Below are 16,195 nucleotides of genomic sequence, written 5' to 3' on the forward strand. Positions count from 1 at the left end.
ACATACCATGTTGGGTTTTTCTATGGATAATATATTACTCCATCTTATTGTTTATGAAACAAAAAGAGAAAGGAAGGAAGGAAGGAAGGAAGGAAGGAAGGAAGGAAGGAAGGAAACACTGGAAAGAAACACATCATTTAAATTCTTTTATCAAGAAAATGTGATCAAATAAATTCCCAATGCAATAGTTAAAGCTGAAATGTATGATGATATATTTAGAGCTCGTTCCTCTGCAGAACTAATAAATGAAAGCTCAAGAATACAAAGATCGGATGAGCTTTAAATGAGAGTTAAGAAAAGAGTTAGATCCAAAGACTGTTACCCATGTGCCTCCTAGGGTGACCCTACAAATGATGCCTGGATCTTCGCCCTGGCTGTCCTTCTGAGCAGCACTTTTGTCTACAACAGCATGAGCACCATCAACAATGATGCCCTGGAGAAGTTGCAGTATCCTTTAAAGAGCCAATGTACTATCTTCTATTGAAGAACTTTTAAGAATGAGACTTGGGTGTGAATGGGTTGCTATTGGAGGGTCAGATACTATAGAAAATAAAGCAAAAATGTTTATACTTACTTTTTAAATGAAGGAATTGTGGGGATTGTGATTTTGGATGCCTTTCCTTAGTTGAATTCTAGTTATGTGACAAAGCTCACAGAGCTCATTAGAGCAAAGTCCTCTCCACGATCTAATGCTATAGAAGATGCTGGAGAGTTTGTGAGTTTCTTTCCGGACTTTATCTGGACTGTACGGGACTTCACCCTGGAGCTGAAGTTGGATGGTCACTGCATCACAGAAGATGACTACCTGGAGAAAGCTTTGAAGCTAATTCCTGGTATCAAAGCTTGAACTAATGCAGGGTATCTTGGGATGGGGTAGGATCCATTGAACAATACCCATGATTTACGTAGTAACTGGCATTACTACTAGCACCTTCTACTCTAGGTGTGCTAGCACACTCCTGTGATCTCACATTCAGCAGGTGAAAGAAGAAGAATCATCTGTGAATTCATAGAGTGAATCCTAGGTCAGCCTAGACTGGAATATTTAAATCCTTGTTTAAAAACCAAAACCAAACCAAGAAAAAAGAAACCAAAAATCTTTTAAAAAGCTGTGACATTTTTTAAAAATCCATCAGATATGTCCATATAACTATCTGTTTTTTTTTCCTCTTCCTCAGGGCAGAATCCCCAAATCCAGACATCCAACTGGTCCAGGGAATGCATCAGACAATTTTTTCCCAGGCGGAAATGTTTTGTCTTTGACTGGCCAGTGAGCGACCCACAGCTCTTAGCCAAGATTGAGAGCATACCAGAAAGTCAATTGAATCCTAAATTCCAGAAGCAATCGAAAGCTTTCTGTTCTTATATCTTCACCCATGCAAGTACCAAGAAACTCAGAGAGGGAGTCCTAGTCACTGGGAATCGTGAGTCACTTTTGAAAGGCTTATGTCTTCTTGGGGTCAGTCCAGAGTGAAGTCTGGATTCTTTGGTAGGATTATCAACCCAGTCAATTTAGCAAATTGTCTCAAGATAATAGACAAAAGAAGGTAGAGCTGAGCTCAGTTGTGCAAAAAGTGCTTACAGTGGTCAAGGCCCTGGCTCAATTACCAGAATCAGAAAAAAAATAATGAGTGGGTCAATTATTTAAATCAACAAATAGATATAAAATAGGGATGTAGACATAGTTCAATGGAAGGATTCTTAACCAACATGCAGTAAGTATACCAGTACTATAATGCCAGAATCATAAAACATAATAATTAATAAATAGGTAAATTAATAAATATTAAGCTAAGCTGTGGATGTAGCTCAGTGGAAGAATGTTGACATAGTAGCCTGCATATAGGATCATAGGTTCAATGCCCAGCTTCACAGTCCATTAGCCAACCAACAAAAGAGTTTAGTTGATTACATGTGTCAGGAGAAGAAACAGCATACCTTGAATGCTGTGCACAGTTAATGAATGATTGTGAAACAAATTTTAACTTAATCGTCTTTACAGAGCTGACTTTGTAGACATGAGACCTCTGCAATAGACCATGCCAAGTTGGGTCCATGTTTCATTAATCTCTGTCTACTGCCCTGAAACTCCCGACCTTTTCAGACTAAAGGCTCTACATTTTTATTTGAAAATGGGGCTCACAAATTAAAGATTTTTTTTCTGTGTAATAAGACACTCCATTTGTTTCTATGGGAAAGTATTCTAAGAAACCATTAATCATAGTGCTTTAATCATTTTAATTTTGTTGTATGGTGAAGGACAATGAAACCAAATAAATAAGAAATACAGTTCAAATTTTTACATGAAAATGATTTCATAGAAGGAGGATGAAGATGGGGACAAGGAGGAAAATAAAAGGAAGAAAAGAAAACTTTTTGTTTAGTATAATGGGGTTTTGAGATCTTGTAAAATAGGGAATGAAAACTTTCTAGTGTGCCCTAAATATCACGTCTCCTTAGGACTGGGGACTTTAGTGGAGACATATGTGGATGCCATCAACAGCGGGACAGTTCCTTGCTTGGAGAATGCAGTAAAAACACTGGCCGAGCGTGAGAACTCCATAGCTGTGCAGAGGGCAGTTGACCACTACAGCGAGCAGATGGCCCAGCGAGTGAGGCTTCCAACAGACACGCTCCAGGAGCTGCTGGATGTGCATGCAGCCTGTGAGAAGGAAGCCATCACTGTCTTCATGGAGCACTCCTTCTTGGATGAGCAGTGGGAGTTCCAGAAGAAGCTTGTGGTGATATGCCTTAGCATTTGCCTAACTGGTGCCTGTCCATCTGCCATAAGGCTCTACGCTTTGATCCTATGCTCCGTCTTTCCTTTCATGCAGGAGACAGGGTTCTTATGGGTAACAGAGTTCTTTAGCACAACTCTATCCTTTTCTCTATTAGATGTTTTTAGTTTTTAATAGTTCTTTAAAAAATTAAAACAAATATGTGTAAGGGTGTTTTGCCTATTGCACACCTGTGTATTAAATGTATGCAGCATTCATGAAGTCTTGAATGGTACATTGGATCTCCTGTATCTGTATTAAAGACGGTTTGCGCTTTCATGAAGATGCTAGGAATTGATCCTTGGTCCTTTAGAGAAACAGTCATTGTTCTTGACTGCTGTGCCATCTCTCTAGTCCAACTTCGTTTTTATTGCTATAAAATAGGTTGTTTGTGCTTAGTGTCTTTAAAAGTATATTTATATGGCACAGTTCTTCAAGTCAGGTGCAGGATGGGGTATATGCGTCTCTGCTCAGTATATCCCAATCTTAAATTCAGGTGTCAAGTAGTCTTAGCCCATGTCTAGAGGCTCTGAGAACCCCTTCTGCCTTTGGTGTGTCAGTGGGGCATCTGTCCTTTCCTCACTTCTCATCTCTCTGTTTTCTTGTCTATAATCAATAGTAGAAAAGTGATTTTGACAGGTTCCTATGGTCAAGTAAACATTTCTTTTTTTCACCTTTGACAAAGTTTAAATAATAAAAAATATGTTAAATGCTTCCTAAGCAGTTTATCAGACAATAATGTGATATCTGTCAATCAGAGCTGACCAACTGTTATTTCTCTTTAAAGTATCTCTATAAATTAACAAGTTCATGTATAATTCAGGGAATTGACATACAAGCTCTTTAGGTTATGGCTGCACTTTTTGGTCAGTAAATTCAATTTCTTGAAGTTGGGCTGTGCTGTATAAAGATGCAGTCACAGGATTAATGTCCATCTTATTCTGGGACAATGAAGGATGTAGATGTCAAGTTAGGAAACTCTTGGGGAAGTAGCATCATTCTGATAACCAGAGATGCTGTCATGATGTTTTTCTTTCACTCTGTCTTTGACCATTCAGAACATGACAAATATCATTCATAAATGAGAACAGCAGCATGGTTATAACGTAAAAGGATAAATATTAAACCTTGAGTTCTTTTAACTTTATACTCCTCACCCTCGTTAAAGGAACTCTTGAAGCACTCACTGCTCAGTTCAGAATGAACCTATCCAGAACTGGCAGGTGGATTTGTTGTGCAGATATTTTTGCCCAACCAAAGCACATTCTCTGAGGAAGCTGTGTCCCCTCCTGGTTCAACTTTGCATAACCTTGTTTTATCAGAATTTTATTATTTGTAAGGCTGGGATTTTAAGAGCATTGTGTATGCTAGGCAAGTAGTATACTAATAGATCTACAGCCTTTCCTGCTCCATTATCACTCTTATTTATATTGTTGATGCATAAACACTCTTTATCCCAGCCCACAAAGAACAGAGATGCTATGCCTATTCACCTCACTTTTATAGTTTTTGAGCTTGAGGCTAAGAAAATTAGGAAGGTTTCTAGAAGTCACTCAGAGTTCACAAAATCAGGGCTAAAGATCTTCTTCCTGTCCTAGTCTATTCTGGGGCTGTCACATGCTTCATCCAAGACTATCACAGTGACACTTTCCTTCTAACAGTTTCTTTCTTCTGCCTTCCCTACTCATGTGCAGGCTACCGTAGAGAAAAGGAAGGAAGCATTCATGCTGCAGAATGAAGCAGCATCTCTCAGTTACTGCCAGGCCGAACTGGAGAGGCTTTCAGAGTCACTGACGGAGCACATCTCGTGTGGATCTTTTTCTGTTCCTGGTGGGCACAGCCTCTACTTAGAAGTCAGGAAAAAGGTTGAGCAGACCTACAAACAAGTGCCTAGGAAGGGAGTGAAGGTGAGGAAAGAGGGTGGGGAGGGTGGGTATGGTCCTACAGCCAGGGCACAGCTAGAGCAGTAACTGCTGCTCCCGGAATCTAATCATCTTCTCTGGAGAGAAATTAGAGTATCTTGTATCTTGGACATTCTAGTCTTTACGTCCACAAAATACTGTGTGATACTAAATAACTAATAAATATTCATTTCCTCAGAACATATTTATAGCATAATTCCAAATGAAAGAGAACATTAATTTACTTAATAATTTACTTAATTTTGATGAGATCACATATGTTATTACAGAAAGAACTTTCATTTTCTCAGGAAGCTTATGATTTTAGCTACCATGGACAAATAGAGCTTGCTTATTAATTAGGAACTAATCATTAAAGGTAAAGAGGTGGTGGTAGAAGTGGAGATGGTGGTGGTGCCGGCAGTGATGCTGATACTACAATGTTGAGGACTCATTTCCTAAATTAAGTTAGTATTATTTTTCTTGGGAAAATCAGTTTATTACAAATGAAAGAATGAATCAGTTTTTAACAATATCTCCACTGTACAGTTGAAGGTGTGGTGAACAGAGAAACTCCCACAGATTTGCAAAAGAAGCAAGACAACTTCATTCAGAGCGAAGCAATCATACAGATAAGAGAGGAGTACACTGTTCAGATTGACAGAGGTCATATAAGTGAGGGTATTTAAATGACCAAAGTTCCACCTTGGGTCACTCTGAATACTTCTGAAGGCAGAGGCAGTTACTGTGGTCATACTTTGAGTTGTTCTGTACATTGAAGGATAGATTAGGCCATACGTTCAATTTCCCTAATGCACATGCCTGTTCTCACAGATAGTGCATCTGATTTTAATTATGTGAATGCTCAGTAGTGCATGGGCCTGATAGCCCTGTGCATGCACTGAAAGCTACTGGAGACCAGATCTATTCTATAGGATGCATTGGCAAAATACTTGAATCTAATCTGTCAAGGCTTGATTGATTTAGGGGTGGATACTTATACTATTGTTCATAGGGAAGTGTATGTGTAGCCCATGCTGGAATGCTGGAGGGACTGAGGGATTAGGTGAATTGTTTGGAGAGGGATATGTGTGCATAGGACACACAGGTAAAGAAATAAGCTTTCAGAGTGCATTATTACATGACAGGGAAAGTTGTAAACCAAATAAGGTCTAAGATTATTAATATATTCCCTAACCCTGCCTGCCTCATATGTTTTTGTGGGATTGTGTAGGTTTTTCATATTCTTTATTCTTTTAATTCTTTGCTCCTTTGGGGATCTGTCACCAAGCTCCAAGTAAATACACAGAGGCTTATTATTATTTATAAATGTTCAGCCTTAGCTTGGCTTATTTCTTGCAAACTTTTCTTAAATTATCCCATCTACCTTCTGTCTCTGAGTCTATTTCTTTTCTTCTGTATATATGACTTTCACACTTACTCCATGACTGGCTGTGTGGCTGGCTTCTAGCATCCTCCTCTCCTGTTCTCTTGCACCCTGATCCTGTTTTCTTTCTTTTCCTCCCTTAAATTATTATCTCTGCCTGTCAGCCCTGTCTATCCTTTCTCCTGCTTTGCTATTGGCTGTTCAGCTCCTTATTAGACCAACCACATGTTAGACAGGCAAAGTAACACAACTTCACAGAGTTAAGTAAATGTAACATAAAGGAATACAACACATTTTTGCATCATTAGACAAATGTTCCACAGTGTAAACAAATGTAAAACATCTTAAAATATTCTACAGGAGAACTGCACACAATTCTGGTTGGGGCTTGTACCTGGACTGGCTAGTGGGTGACATTCCTGGGGGGAAAGGCTGGAGAGCTAGCAGGGGGCTGTTACAGAGAGCTTCTTAATCTCAAAAAAAGAGCATAGACTTTTTACAACCACAGAATTAAAGGATTCATGGGAACTAAAACAGGATTCAAATATTGCAGTCAGGTTTGTAATCTGATTGAATGATAACTCTTTCATCACAAGAATACATCTTGCCACTTAACATTTTCTTTCTGTTGGTACCCAGGCAAATGAAGTGTTCCAGAACTTCCTGAAGTCACAGATAACTATAGAAGATTCCATCTTGCAATCAGATAAAGCCCTCACTGATGGGCAGAAAGCCATGGCAGGTACAGAGATGGGCTCAACCCTCAAAGAGTTCCTATAAAGCCCTCTGATTTCCCATACACACAAACAAGGATATCTCTCCTGTATCTTCTCTATCTAAAACCATAATTGATACTGGTGTTGCATGGCTAACCGGTCAGTACATTTCCATCATGTATGGAATCAGTGCCTACTGATGGGAAGATGCAGAGAGTTTCTATGGGAAAATCATCTTGGTCTTTGACATCAGGAGGGTAGTTCTCAATTCTAATTATCCTTTCTTCCCTCTGCAAAACCCTTGTATGACAGCTGAGCAGGCCAAGAAGGAGGCAGCTGAGACGGAACTGGAGCTAATGAGGCAGCAACAGACAGAGCAAGAGCAAGCAAAGGAGGCTCAAATGAGAACTTTGTCAGAAAACATGGCTCAGCTGCAGAAGAAGATGGAAAATGAAAGGGAGAACCTACTGAGAGAGCAGGAGAGGATACTGGATCACAAGATCAAGGTGAGGATAGATGGGGATGGAAGTACCTGATAGACCATGGCACCCCAGGAAGGAAAAGTGTGTCATGGAAACCATGATCCCAGAGAGAATCCCCAAGGGCACATGATCATGAAAATCTCAAATCCATCTAGATCCTGGTGAAGCTCTAAATTCTAAAAATGCATCACTTTCTGTAGCATTAGAAATCTGAAGAGTGATAAGAAAAAATCCACAGGATTTTTTCTTGTATGTTTTAGAATAGTTTCATTTTAATTCAAATGACAAAATCTCATCACACCACCATTTCTAAGAATTCTTGCAGAACTGTCCAGGATACCAGTCTGAAATTATCAGATTAGTCAGCATAAGAACCTGAAGCTCTGAGCCGAGCAGTGTCTGTTTCCAGATCTGGTTGGTATATTCTACAGAACTAGAGTAAAGTTTCAGTCTTCCTTCCCACCCAGAGCTTGACACCTCTGCTTTCAGGGCAGCGGTTAGTTACCATCATGGTTACACAGATGGGGTCAGCTTAGCTCGATGAAGCTGAGACTGAATGAGAGTTAAAGTCACAGACCTCCAAAATGGCACTGTGCTTTACCCCATAGTTCTCAGAGCTGTCCTAGCACCAAGTCTCCTTCATCCCAGAAAGAGAATTGTAAGCAAATATCAGCCATAGCTACTCTCACTCTTTGGTTCCAAAACTGTGAGGTGTTAGGCAAACGTGTCAAATACTATTTTTTATAAATGGAGGAAACATGTGCACATATGCTCAGCTGCTGATGTTGTTAATTATGAAATTTTAGTAGTGTATATTTTTAAAAATGGACTCTCTTTTTGTAGGCTCTAAAAGAACTAATTCTTGATGGAGTTGAGGAAAAATATGATGATTTAAGAAGAGAAATAAAGCTAAAAGAAGAAGAGATTGAAGACATTAAACACAGCTCCATTCAAAATATCCTTGATATTGCTAGCAATATATTAACTGAATCACTTCCTGTGTTATGTAATATAGGGATGCAGATTCTCAGCTCCTATGTCCTAGGTTAAGGTTTCCTATGAAGTATGGCATGAAGGCCTCTTATGTGATAGTAAAAGTATTTTTTATTATTGATTTTTATTGAACTCTACATTTTTCTCTGCTCCCCTCCCTGCCTATCCCCGCCCCACTTCAACCCTATACACATGTTTTTAGTGTGCATCATAATGAGTTTATTCAGCAGATATTTCAAAGTAAATAATTACCAAAGAAGATCAGAAGCTGACAGCTTTTCCACCAAAAAGTAGAAACTCAACTAAAATTTTGTTGGGTAAATAGAAATCATTCATGAAAAAGATGTAGTTAAGGCACGAAGGAAAATAGTCTATCTATAAATTCTCACCAACATGACTGCCCAACCAGGAGCTGAACAAGTATAATAAACTTGCCAAAGTAGACAGGAAAAAACCCAAGCGCTCTACCCTATGCAAAGAGCTACATATAACTAAAAACTGTTGAGAGCAAGACAAATACTCTTCTTCAGAAAAGAGTACGCCAATTGCTTATCCAATATCAAATGGCTAACACTGAAAATATACACGCAAATAACACTGTACAGACTGAACAGCTTGTATTTAAGAATATACATGTATATACATATATGCATGCAATAACAATTAATGAAAAGAGAGGCCATGAATTTGAAAGAGAGGAAGAAGATGTATATTGGGAGGGGTGGGAGGGAGGAAAGTAAAGGGAGAAATGTTGTAATTTCAAATTAAGTAATTACTTTTAATGTAATTTCTATAATTTTAATTTCAAAAATTAAAAAGGTCAAAAAAGTAAATATTTGCAATGCCTGTTTCAATCCTGTGCATTATTTATTATTAACCTTTGTGAGAAGAGACTATCAACTACATTTTTAATATGCATAAATATGAGGAAAATACATGTTTTGATGAAATAAAATCCACAAAATATAATTGAGAGGTTCACATTTTACTTGTATTTTGAGCAAGAAAGAAGCATGTTGGCACAGCATGAGTTAGGGCTTTATGGAATTGACAGACTCTCATGTTAGGTGGAAAGGAGGGACATATTGAAATTATACTTCAAAATTTAATATGCATATAGTTGTGACCTGTAAAATCCACATTCATGAGTTTCATAGGTCATTTCTCCAGGTGTAAATGGCACATGCAGTGATAGATGGGTGCCTTAGTTAGGATTTCTATTGCTGCGATGAAACACCATGAACAAAAAGCAAGTTGGTGATGGAGGAAGGTCATTGGCTAATAAAGGAACTGCCTTGGCCCATTTTATTGGTTAGAAGATAGGTGGGAGGAGTAAACAGAACAGAACGCTGGGAGGAAGAGGAAGTGAGCTCAGACTCCACATCTCTCCTCTCGGGAGCAGACGCCTCAGAGAGAGACGCCATGCCCCACTCCCGGGCAGACACACGCCATGAAGCAAGCCGCCAGGTTAGACATGCTGAACCTTTCCCGGTAAGACCGGTGCTCACAGATTATTAGAGATGGGTTGATCGGGATAACAGAATTAGCCAGTAAGGGCTAGGGCTAAAGGGCCTAGCAGTGTTTAAATGAATACAGTTTGTGTGTTGTTATTTTGGAGCATAAGCTAGTCAGGCTGCCGGGGTCCTGGGGATGCAGCCCTGCCGCTCATATTACTACAAGTTGGGAAGAAAAGGGCTAATTGATTGACCCTTCTATACTGCTGTTCATCATTGAAGGAAGTGAGGACACCAGTTCAAACAGGGCAGGGACCTGGAGGCAGGAGCTGATGCAAAAGTCATGAAGAGATGCTGCTTACCACCTTGCTGCTCATGGCTTACTCAGATTGTTTTCTTACAGAACCTAGGGCCACCAGCGACAGGATAGCACCACCTTCAGTGGGCTGAGCCCTCCCCTGTTGATCACTAATTGGGAAAGTGCCTTACAGCTGGATCTCATGGAGGCATTCCTGAACTGAGGCTGTTTTCTCTCATGACTCTAGCTTGCTTGTATCAAGTTGACACAAAATCAGCCAGTACAGAGATGTGTTACAGAATTATTGTCAAGACTCTGGAACAAATTTAGTGCTCATCTGCTAGCTCTTGGTGATGAACATAAATGGAAAGAGATACTCTAAATCTACCCAAGCTAAAGGGAACCACTCTCTGTATTGATATGAGAAAATCTTCAGGATTTACTATCATTGGGAAATGATACACACAGTTTGTAATTTCTGCACTGAGCTAAGAAAATAATGAGGATTTGAAATGTATCATTATCAGTGTATAGTAAAATGCAAAATAAATTAGTGTTTACATCTACCACATGAGTGGAGATAGTTGAGTAGGATAGAAGAGAACCACTAACATTGTTAGCTATTCTTTGAATTTCACATTTCTCATGAATTTATTACTCATTCACTCAAATACTTAAAAATGACAAACATTAAAATGCAAACAGATGTACAGAGTGAGAGCATTCAGGACAATATGGATGTCTTGAATGTGACTCCAGACAGCTTGAGTCTGCCTGTAGGACACAGAAAGCCTGTGCCATGTCTCATTCTGTTTCAGGCCTGTCAGTGGGAACTTGAAATTCTAATTCCTATACTTTACAATATATGACACCCTGAATTATTGCTGTAGTGATCTTTAAATCCACGTCTACACCATATGTAAAGATGATGAATCACAAAAAACATTGTTTTCTTTTGTATCAACTCAACATGTTGAGAATCTTTTCAGGGACATAGTGGTCGAGACTGCTGTAGGAGGATAAAAGTCAAGTAATTTCCACTCTTGGAAGCTTTCTCTTGACTGTGAGCAACTGAATGCAGCTGCACACACACACCTTGGAACAACCAAGCTTCTCCATCCTATGCCCTTAATTTGAGTTTGCTTTTCTTTAAAGCCTTTCATTTCCTGATTTCTAGAGACAAAGTGAAGTGGCCTACCTCTGTGTTGCCATTGTGCCAGCTTGTCACAATTATAAAATTATCTACTTCTATGGCATTGAAAAGCAAAGCAATCTGTGTCAGTTTTTTCCCTGCTGTTTCTTGTTTTCAAGTGGTGATCATATTCATCATCATGCCTGCGCATGTAAATGTGGTTGCATGTGTATGGATGTGTGGGTGAGTGTGTGGGAGGAGGAGTCTGTGTGTGTGTATGTGTTGGTAGGGGTGATGGTGTGTGTGTGTGTGTGTGTGTGTGTGTGTGTGTGTTCCTCTGACAACTCGGGTGCGGGTGCCATGGTGTATTCTTAGAAGATAGAGGAAAACCGTGGGTTCCAGTCTGTCTTTCACCTTGACTAAACAGGCTCCCATTTTGCTGTTGCATGTACCAGGTAGCTGATCTTCAATCCTCCAGGGATTTTTGTCTCTGTTTTGCATATCTCTGTAGGAACATGGGAATTACAGACAAGTGTTCCAGATCTGGGTTGACACGGGTTCTAAGAATCCAAACTCAGGTCTTCATGCTTGCAAACGTCAGCAAGGTGTAGTGAAATCACAAAACTAGACCACTCCAAGGATAGAAAGAACACTTTTTGGGAAAACTGCCAAGCTTCCTCAGAGATTAGAGAACGGCATCTTGGTGAGGAAAGTCCTGTCAGATTTACCTGGGCAGGTAGCATGAGAGGAGAGTAGGGGTCAGAACAACTGTGGCTTTAGTGTGAGAATTTGAACTCATACCTAATTTTGGGGATAATTAGGAAATAGATATACATTGCTGTTGGTGATGGAGAAAGGAAGTAGATGCTTTTCTCATAAACAGAAACTTGACTTAGAGCCATGATTCTTAACCTCTATGTCGCAACCTTTTTGAGGGTCAAACCACACTTTACTGGGGTCACCTAAGAATATCTGCATATCAGATATTTACATTAAGATTCATAATAGTAGCAAAATTACTGTTATGAAGTAGCAACAAAACTAATTTTTTGTTTGGGGGTCACCACAACATGTGGAACAGGAGTTGCAGCATTAGGAAGGTTAAGAACTGCTGCCCTACTCCCCTATCCAACCTTCCTTTATCCCAGTCCTCCTTTTTCCCCAAGTTCCCCCCATTCTCCCCTTCTCCCTTTACTCTCCCCATCTCCCCTTACCACCATCCCACCCCACCCCCAAGATCCCAATTTTCTCTCCGGCAATTTTGTCTACTTCCCATAGCCAAGAGGACAACTATATGTTTTTCCTTTGGTTCACCTTCTTACTTAGCTTCTTTGGGATCACCAATTGTAGACTCCGTGACCCTTGTTTATGGCTAGAAACCAATTATGAGTGAGTACATCCCATATTCATCTTTTTGGGTCTGGGTTACCTCACTCAGGATAGAAGCACAATTCTTAGTTAAGGGAGCCACCTTAGAGTTGGCAAGAGACTTGAACCTAGAGTGGCTCCCAGATGCCCAAGCCAAGGTCCCCAGTCAGTTCCTTGGGCAGCTGAGGATAGGGAACATGAAATGACCCTATCCTATAGCAATACTGACGAATATCTTGCATATCATCATAGAACCTTCATCTGGTGATGGATGGAGATAGAGACAGAGACCCACACTGGAGCACTGGACTGAGCTCCCAAGGTCCCAATGAGGAGCAGAAGGAGGGAGAACATGAGCAAAGAAGTCGGGACCACGAGGGGTGCACCCACCCACTGAGACAGTGGAGCTGATCTATTGGGAGCTCACCAAGGCCAGCTGGACTGTGACTGAAAAAGCATGGGATAAAATTGGACTCTCTGAACATGGAGAACAATGAGGGCTGATGAGAAGCCAAGGACAATGGCACGGGGTTTTGAACCTACATAATGTGCTGGCTTTGTGGGAGCCTAGCCAGTTTGGATGTTCACCTTCCCAGAAATGGACGGAGAGGGGAGGACCTAAGACTTACCACAGGGCAGGGAACCCTGACTGCTCTTTGGACTGGAGAGGGATGGGGAGAGGAGTGGGGGGAGGGGGAGAAAGGTGGGAGGAGGGGGAGAAGGGTGGGAGGAGGGGGAGGGAAATGGGAGGCTGGGAGGAGGTGGAAACTTGTTTGTTTTTTTTTCTCCTTTTCTCAATAAAAAAATAATAATAAAAAAAAAAGAAATAAAAAAAAAGAACTGCTGCCCTAGAAAATACTGAGGAAAGCCTACTTTAGATTTCTCTTTACCTCATTGTACAGTCCTTCTCTTCGCCTGTAAGACCCTAACCTGTTTTGGGTCTAGGTGTCCTCTGAGAAAGCTGTAAGTGAGTGGCACTACAGTTTTGGAGCCTGCTTTGTGACCTACCATTCCAGCCATCCATTGATAAGGGTGATGATAGGCCTCTGTCTACCCTCAGCTCTGAGAGGACATCACAGCGGATAGGTGGATGAGGGGTCTCTAATCCTTGTCCAAAGTAGGGGTTCAAGCCTGCATGTAATGGTAGGAGACTTGAGGAAATTCTACCAGAAGAGTCTGTTGTATTAACTGTCTCTTGGAAAAACCTGAAAAGACTGGAGCAGTCATGATTATCAAAAATATAGGTAAGAATGAGAAAAGATCTCATACTCAGAGATAGGCAGAGGTCAGGAGACCATAAACATTAGTAGTCACATCAACCCAAAGGAGCACTTATCAGGCGAGGGGTCAAGAGTTTATTTGAATTTTCATAGATAGATCCATATCTCAACTCTTTGAAACTCAGCTGCTCTTGGTATGTTAAGGATTACCAAATGTGGACCCATCCCATGTGGTCAAGGGCCTTGTGGAGGCCCAAAAATGTGAACCTATTCCACCTTTTCAGAGAGTTTTAGCTTGTTCAAAGTTGTTGACAACAACTGTGACTACAAACCCTGACCTAGGGTGGAGTTACTTGGTGTTTTGGAGGTTAAGACAGCCTATAGAGGTGTATCCTCTCCACCAGGAGACCAAACATCAGATAATTTAAGCACACTTCTGCTCCTTTTGAATTAGGAGGTTCGACCTAGGGAGTGGCTTCCTTCAGGATACTTAATCTAGGGTAGCTTCACTGTCTAAACAACAGAATGCTTTTCACATGAGTTAAGCACTCAAAGCATTGAAGCAAAATCTGTTTTAGTTGTTCTTTGTATCATGTTAAACCAGTCTTTTGTCTTCTTCTCCCCTTTGGTATTGGGAATAAAAGTATGAAAAGTTAAACACGGCTGAACTCAGAACTGAGAACTTTGTACGTATGAGACACTGAGTGGCCTTCCTGACACTATCCTATGCCTGTGACTTTTTTCTTATTCCAGTGTAGGGGCATGAGGATTAGAGAAGTTAGGTAGGAGGGACTGGAATAAGAAAAAAACATTCTGTTGTTTAGACAGAGTCAGACATGCTCAATTTTTCCCTGTAAGCCACTGCCATGTGGTGATACACAGATTAATAGAAATGTGTTAAATTAATTAAGAGTTAGCCAGTAAGAAGCTAGAGCTAATGGGCCAAGCAGTGTTTAAATTAATATAGTTTCTGTGTGGTTATTTCTGTTCAGGGCAACTGGGACAAACAAGCAGCCTCCTCCTACAGCAGAGGTCCAATAGTAAATTGTAGAGTTTTGTAGGCAAGGGATTTTAGGCAGGAATGAGTGAGGGTAGTGACCTTGGGGAGGAGTGAAACAGGATTGAGAGGAGGGCAAGAATCAGGTGAGATACCAGGATTTCGTAAGCAGGCGATGTGGAAAAATTGAAGCTTAAAGGGGGAAAAATAGAGGCCTTTGTGTGAAAAGGGATCTTTGAATTGATGCGTTAGGAGGACACACAGAAAGAGGTCAAAAGTGAGTTTAGAGGCCTCCTGTGACAATGAGGAAGCTGTTTCTAGGACACGAATACAAAGTTGCTGTCACCTAACTGCTATATGAAGCTGCTTAGAAAGATACATGACAGGACCTTTCACCTATCCAAAACCACATGTCCATTCAGCATTTTTCAGTGGTATAAAAAAATAAGGGTTAGTCATGATTTCAGTGGTGTAAAAGATAAATGTCCTTGCACAAAGCTCGAGGAAGTAGCAGAGAAAGGAGGGTATTGTTATAGGTCTCAGGGTGGGTGGTTCCTGCTACTTCCAGGCATTGTGTTTAAAATGTGCGTGTACAAAAGTTTTCCAGCTTAAAAAAAAAAATCCCTTTTTGGTTTCCAACTTTCGGCTTTTCTGAGCCAACCTGGACAAAATAGAACTGTTTCGGGCCTCTACATTAAATATACAAACACTAATGCAAGCTGAAGAGAGAAAGGGGTTTGTGCATTTTTTTAATATCTGCCATTATAGATAAGAAAAAGGAGGGGGGTGGCTTTAGATAATAAGGGCTGGAAATCCCTGCAGGTCAACTAAAGGTTGCTGGAAATGTAAAGCCCTTCATCTGTTGCTCCTGCATCCAGAAAGTGAAAGTAAAGAAGAATTACTCAGGTAAAAAGAGTGGACTCACTTCTGGAAAATCTGCTTTTTTCTTGTTAGATCAAAACAGGAACTTGCTTTGAAAAATGAAATTCCATTGCTTATTTCATAAGGAGCATCCAAGGAGAACTAGCATACGCTACACTTACTCCATGTTGAGAAGAATGTTTCATGATATACTACACTAACACTATACTAAATACGAAACCATTGATAGGATGAGGTCTGGGCATTGATATTTGATGTCATGACACCTATAAGCATGTGAAAGGGCCTGATTCCTGGGACACTCATTACTGCAATTGTGAGGGAAGTGTAGTTACTAGTTAGGGAAAAGGAAGGACTGAGTGAGAGAAGGAGAATGTAGGATAGAATGTCAGAAGATGAATGAGAGAGCACAGAACTGCTCACATCTAATGAACAGCAAAGGTCTCAAATGAACCATGCAAGTGGTGGAGAAGATAGGCCATTTTAAACCCAAGAAACCAAGAAAGCCAGTGGAGTGATTAAAACATGTGTGAAGAACTGAGAACATAAACTCTAGAGTCCAAACTGTTCTGAAGAGGATCCATAAGG

The 16,195-nt window shown here is 40.4% G+C and overlaps 1 protein-coding gene across 1 annotated transcript in view; it reads left to right on the forward strand.

The window, feature by feature from the left end:
* Positions 1–8,952, forward strand: part of LOC121448948 — a 28,137-nt gene extending 19,185 nt beyond the window's left edge. Inside the window, 9 exon segments of the mRNA XM_041653217.1 lie at positions 338–447; positions 637–833; positions 1,179–1,424; positions 2,461–2,741; positions 4,472–4,684; positions 6,705–6,807; positions 7,094–7,287; positions 8,107–8,293; positions 8,296–8,952. Coding sequence (XP_041509151.1) covers positions 338–447; positions 637–833; positions 1,179–1,424; positions 2,461–2,741; positions 4,472–4,684; positions 6,705–6,807; positions 7,094–7,287; positions 8,107–8,293; positions 8,296–8,387 — 1,623 coding nt within the window. The 3' untranslated portion in view covers positions 8,388–8,952.
* Positions 8,953–16,195: the final 7,243 nt, after the last annotated feature.

This window comes from Microtus oregoni, unplaced genomic scaffold (assembly GCF_018167655.1).
Source record: "Microtus oregoni isolate MIOR12 unplaced genomic scaffold, Mior012 000000F_ref0000247, whole genome shotgun sequence".
NCBI classification, from domain to species: domain Eukaryota; kingdom Metazoa; phylum Chordata; class Mammalia; order Rodentia; family Cricetidae; genus Microtus; species Microtus oregoni.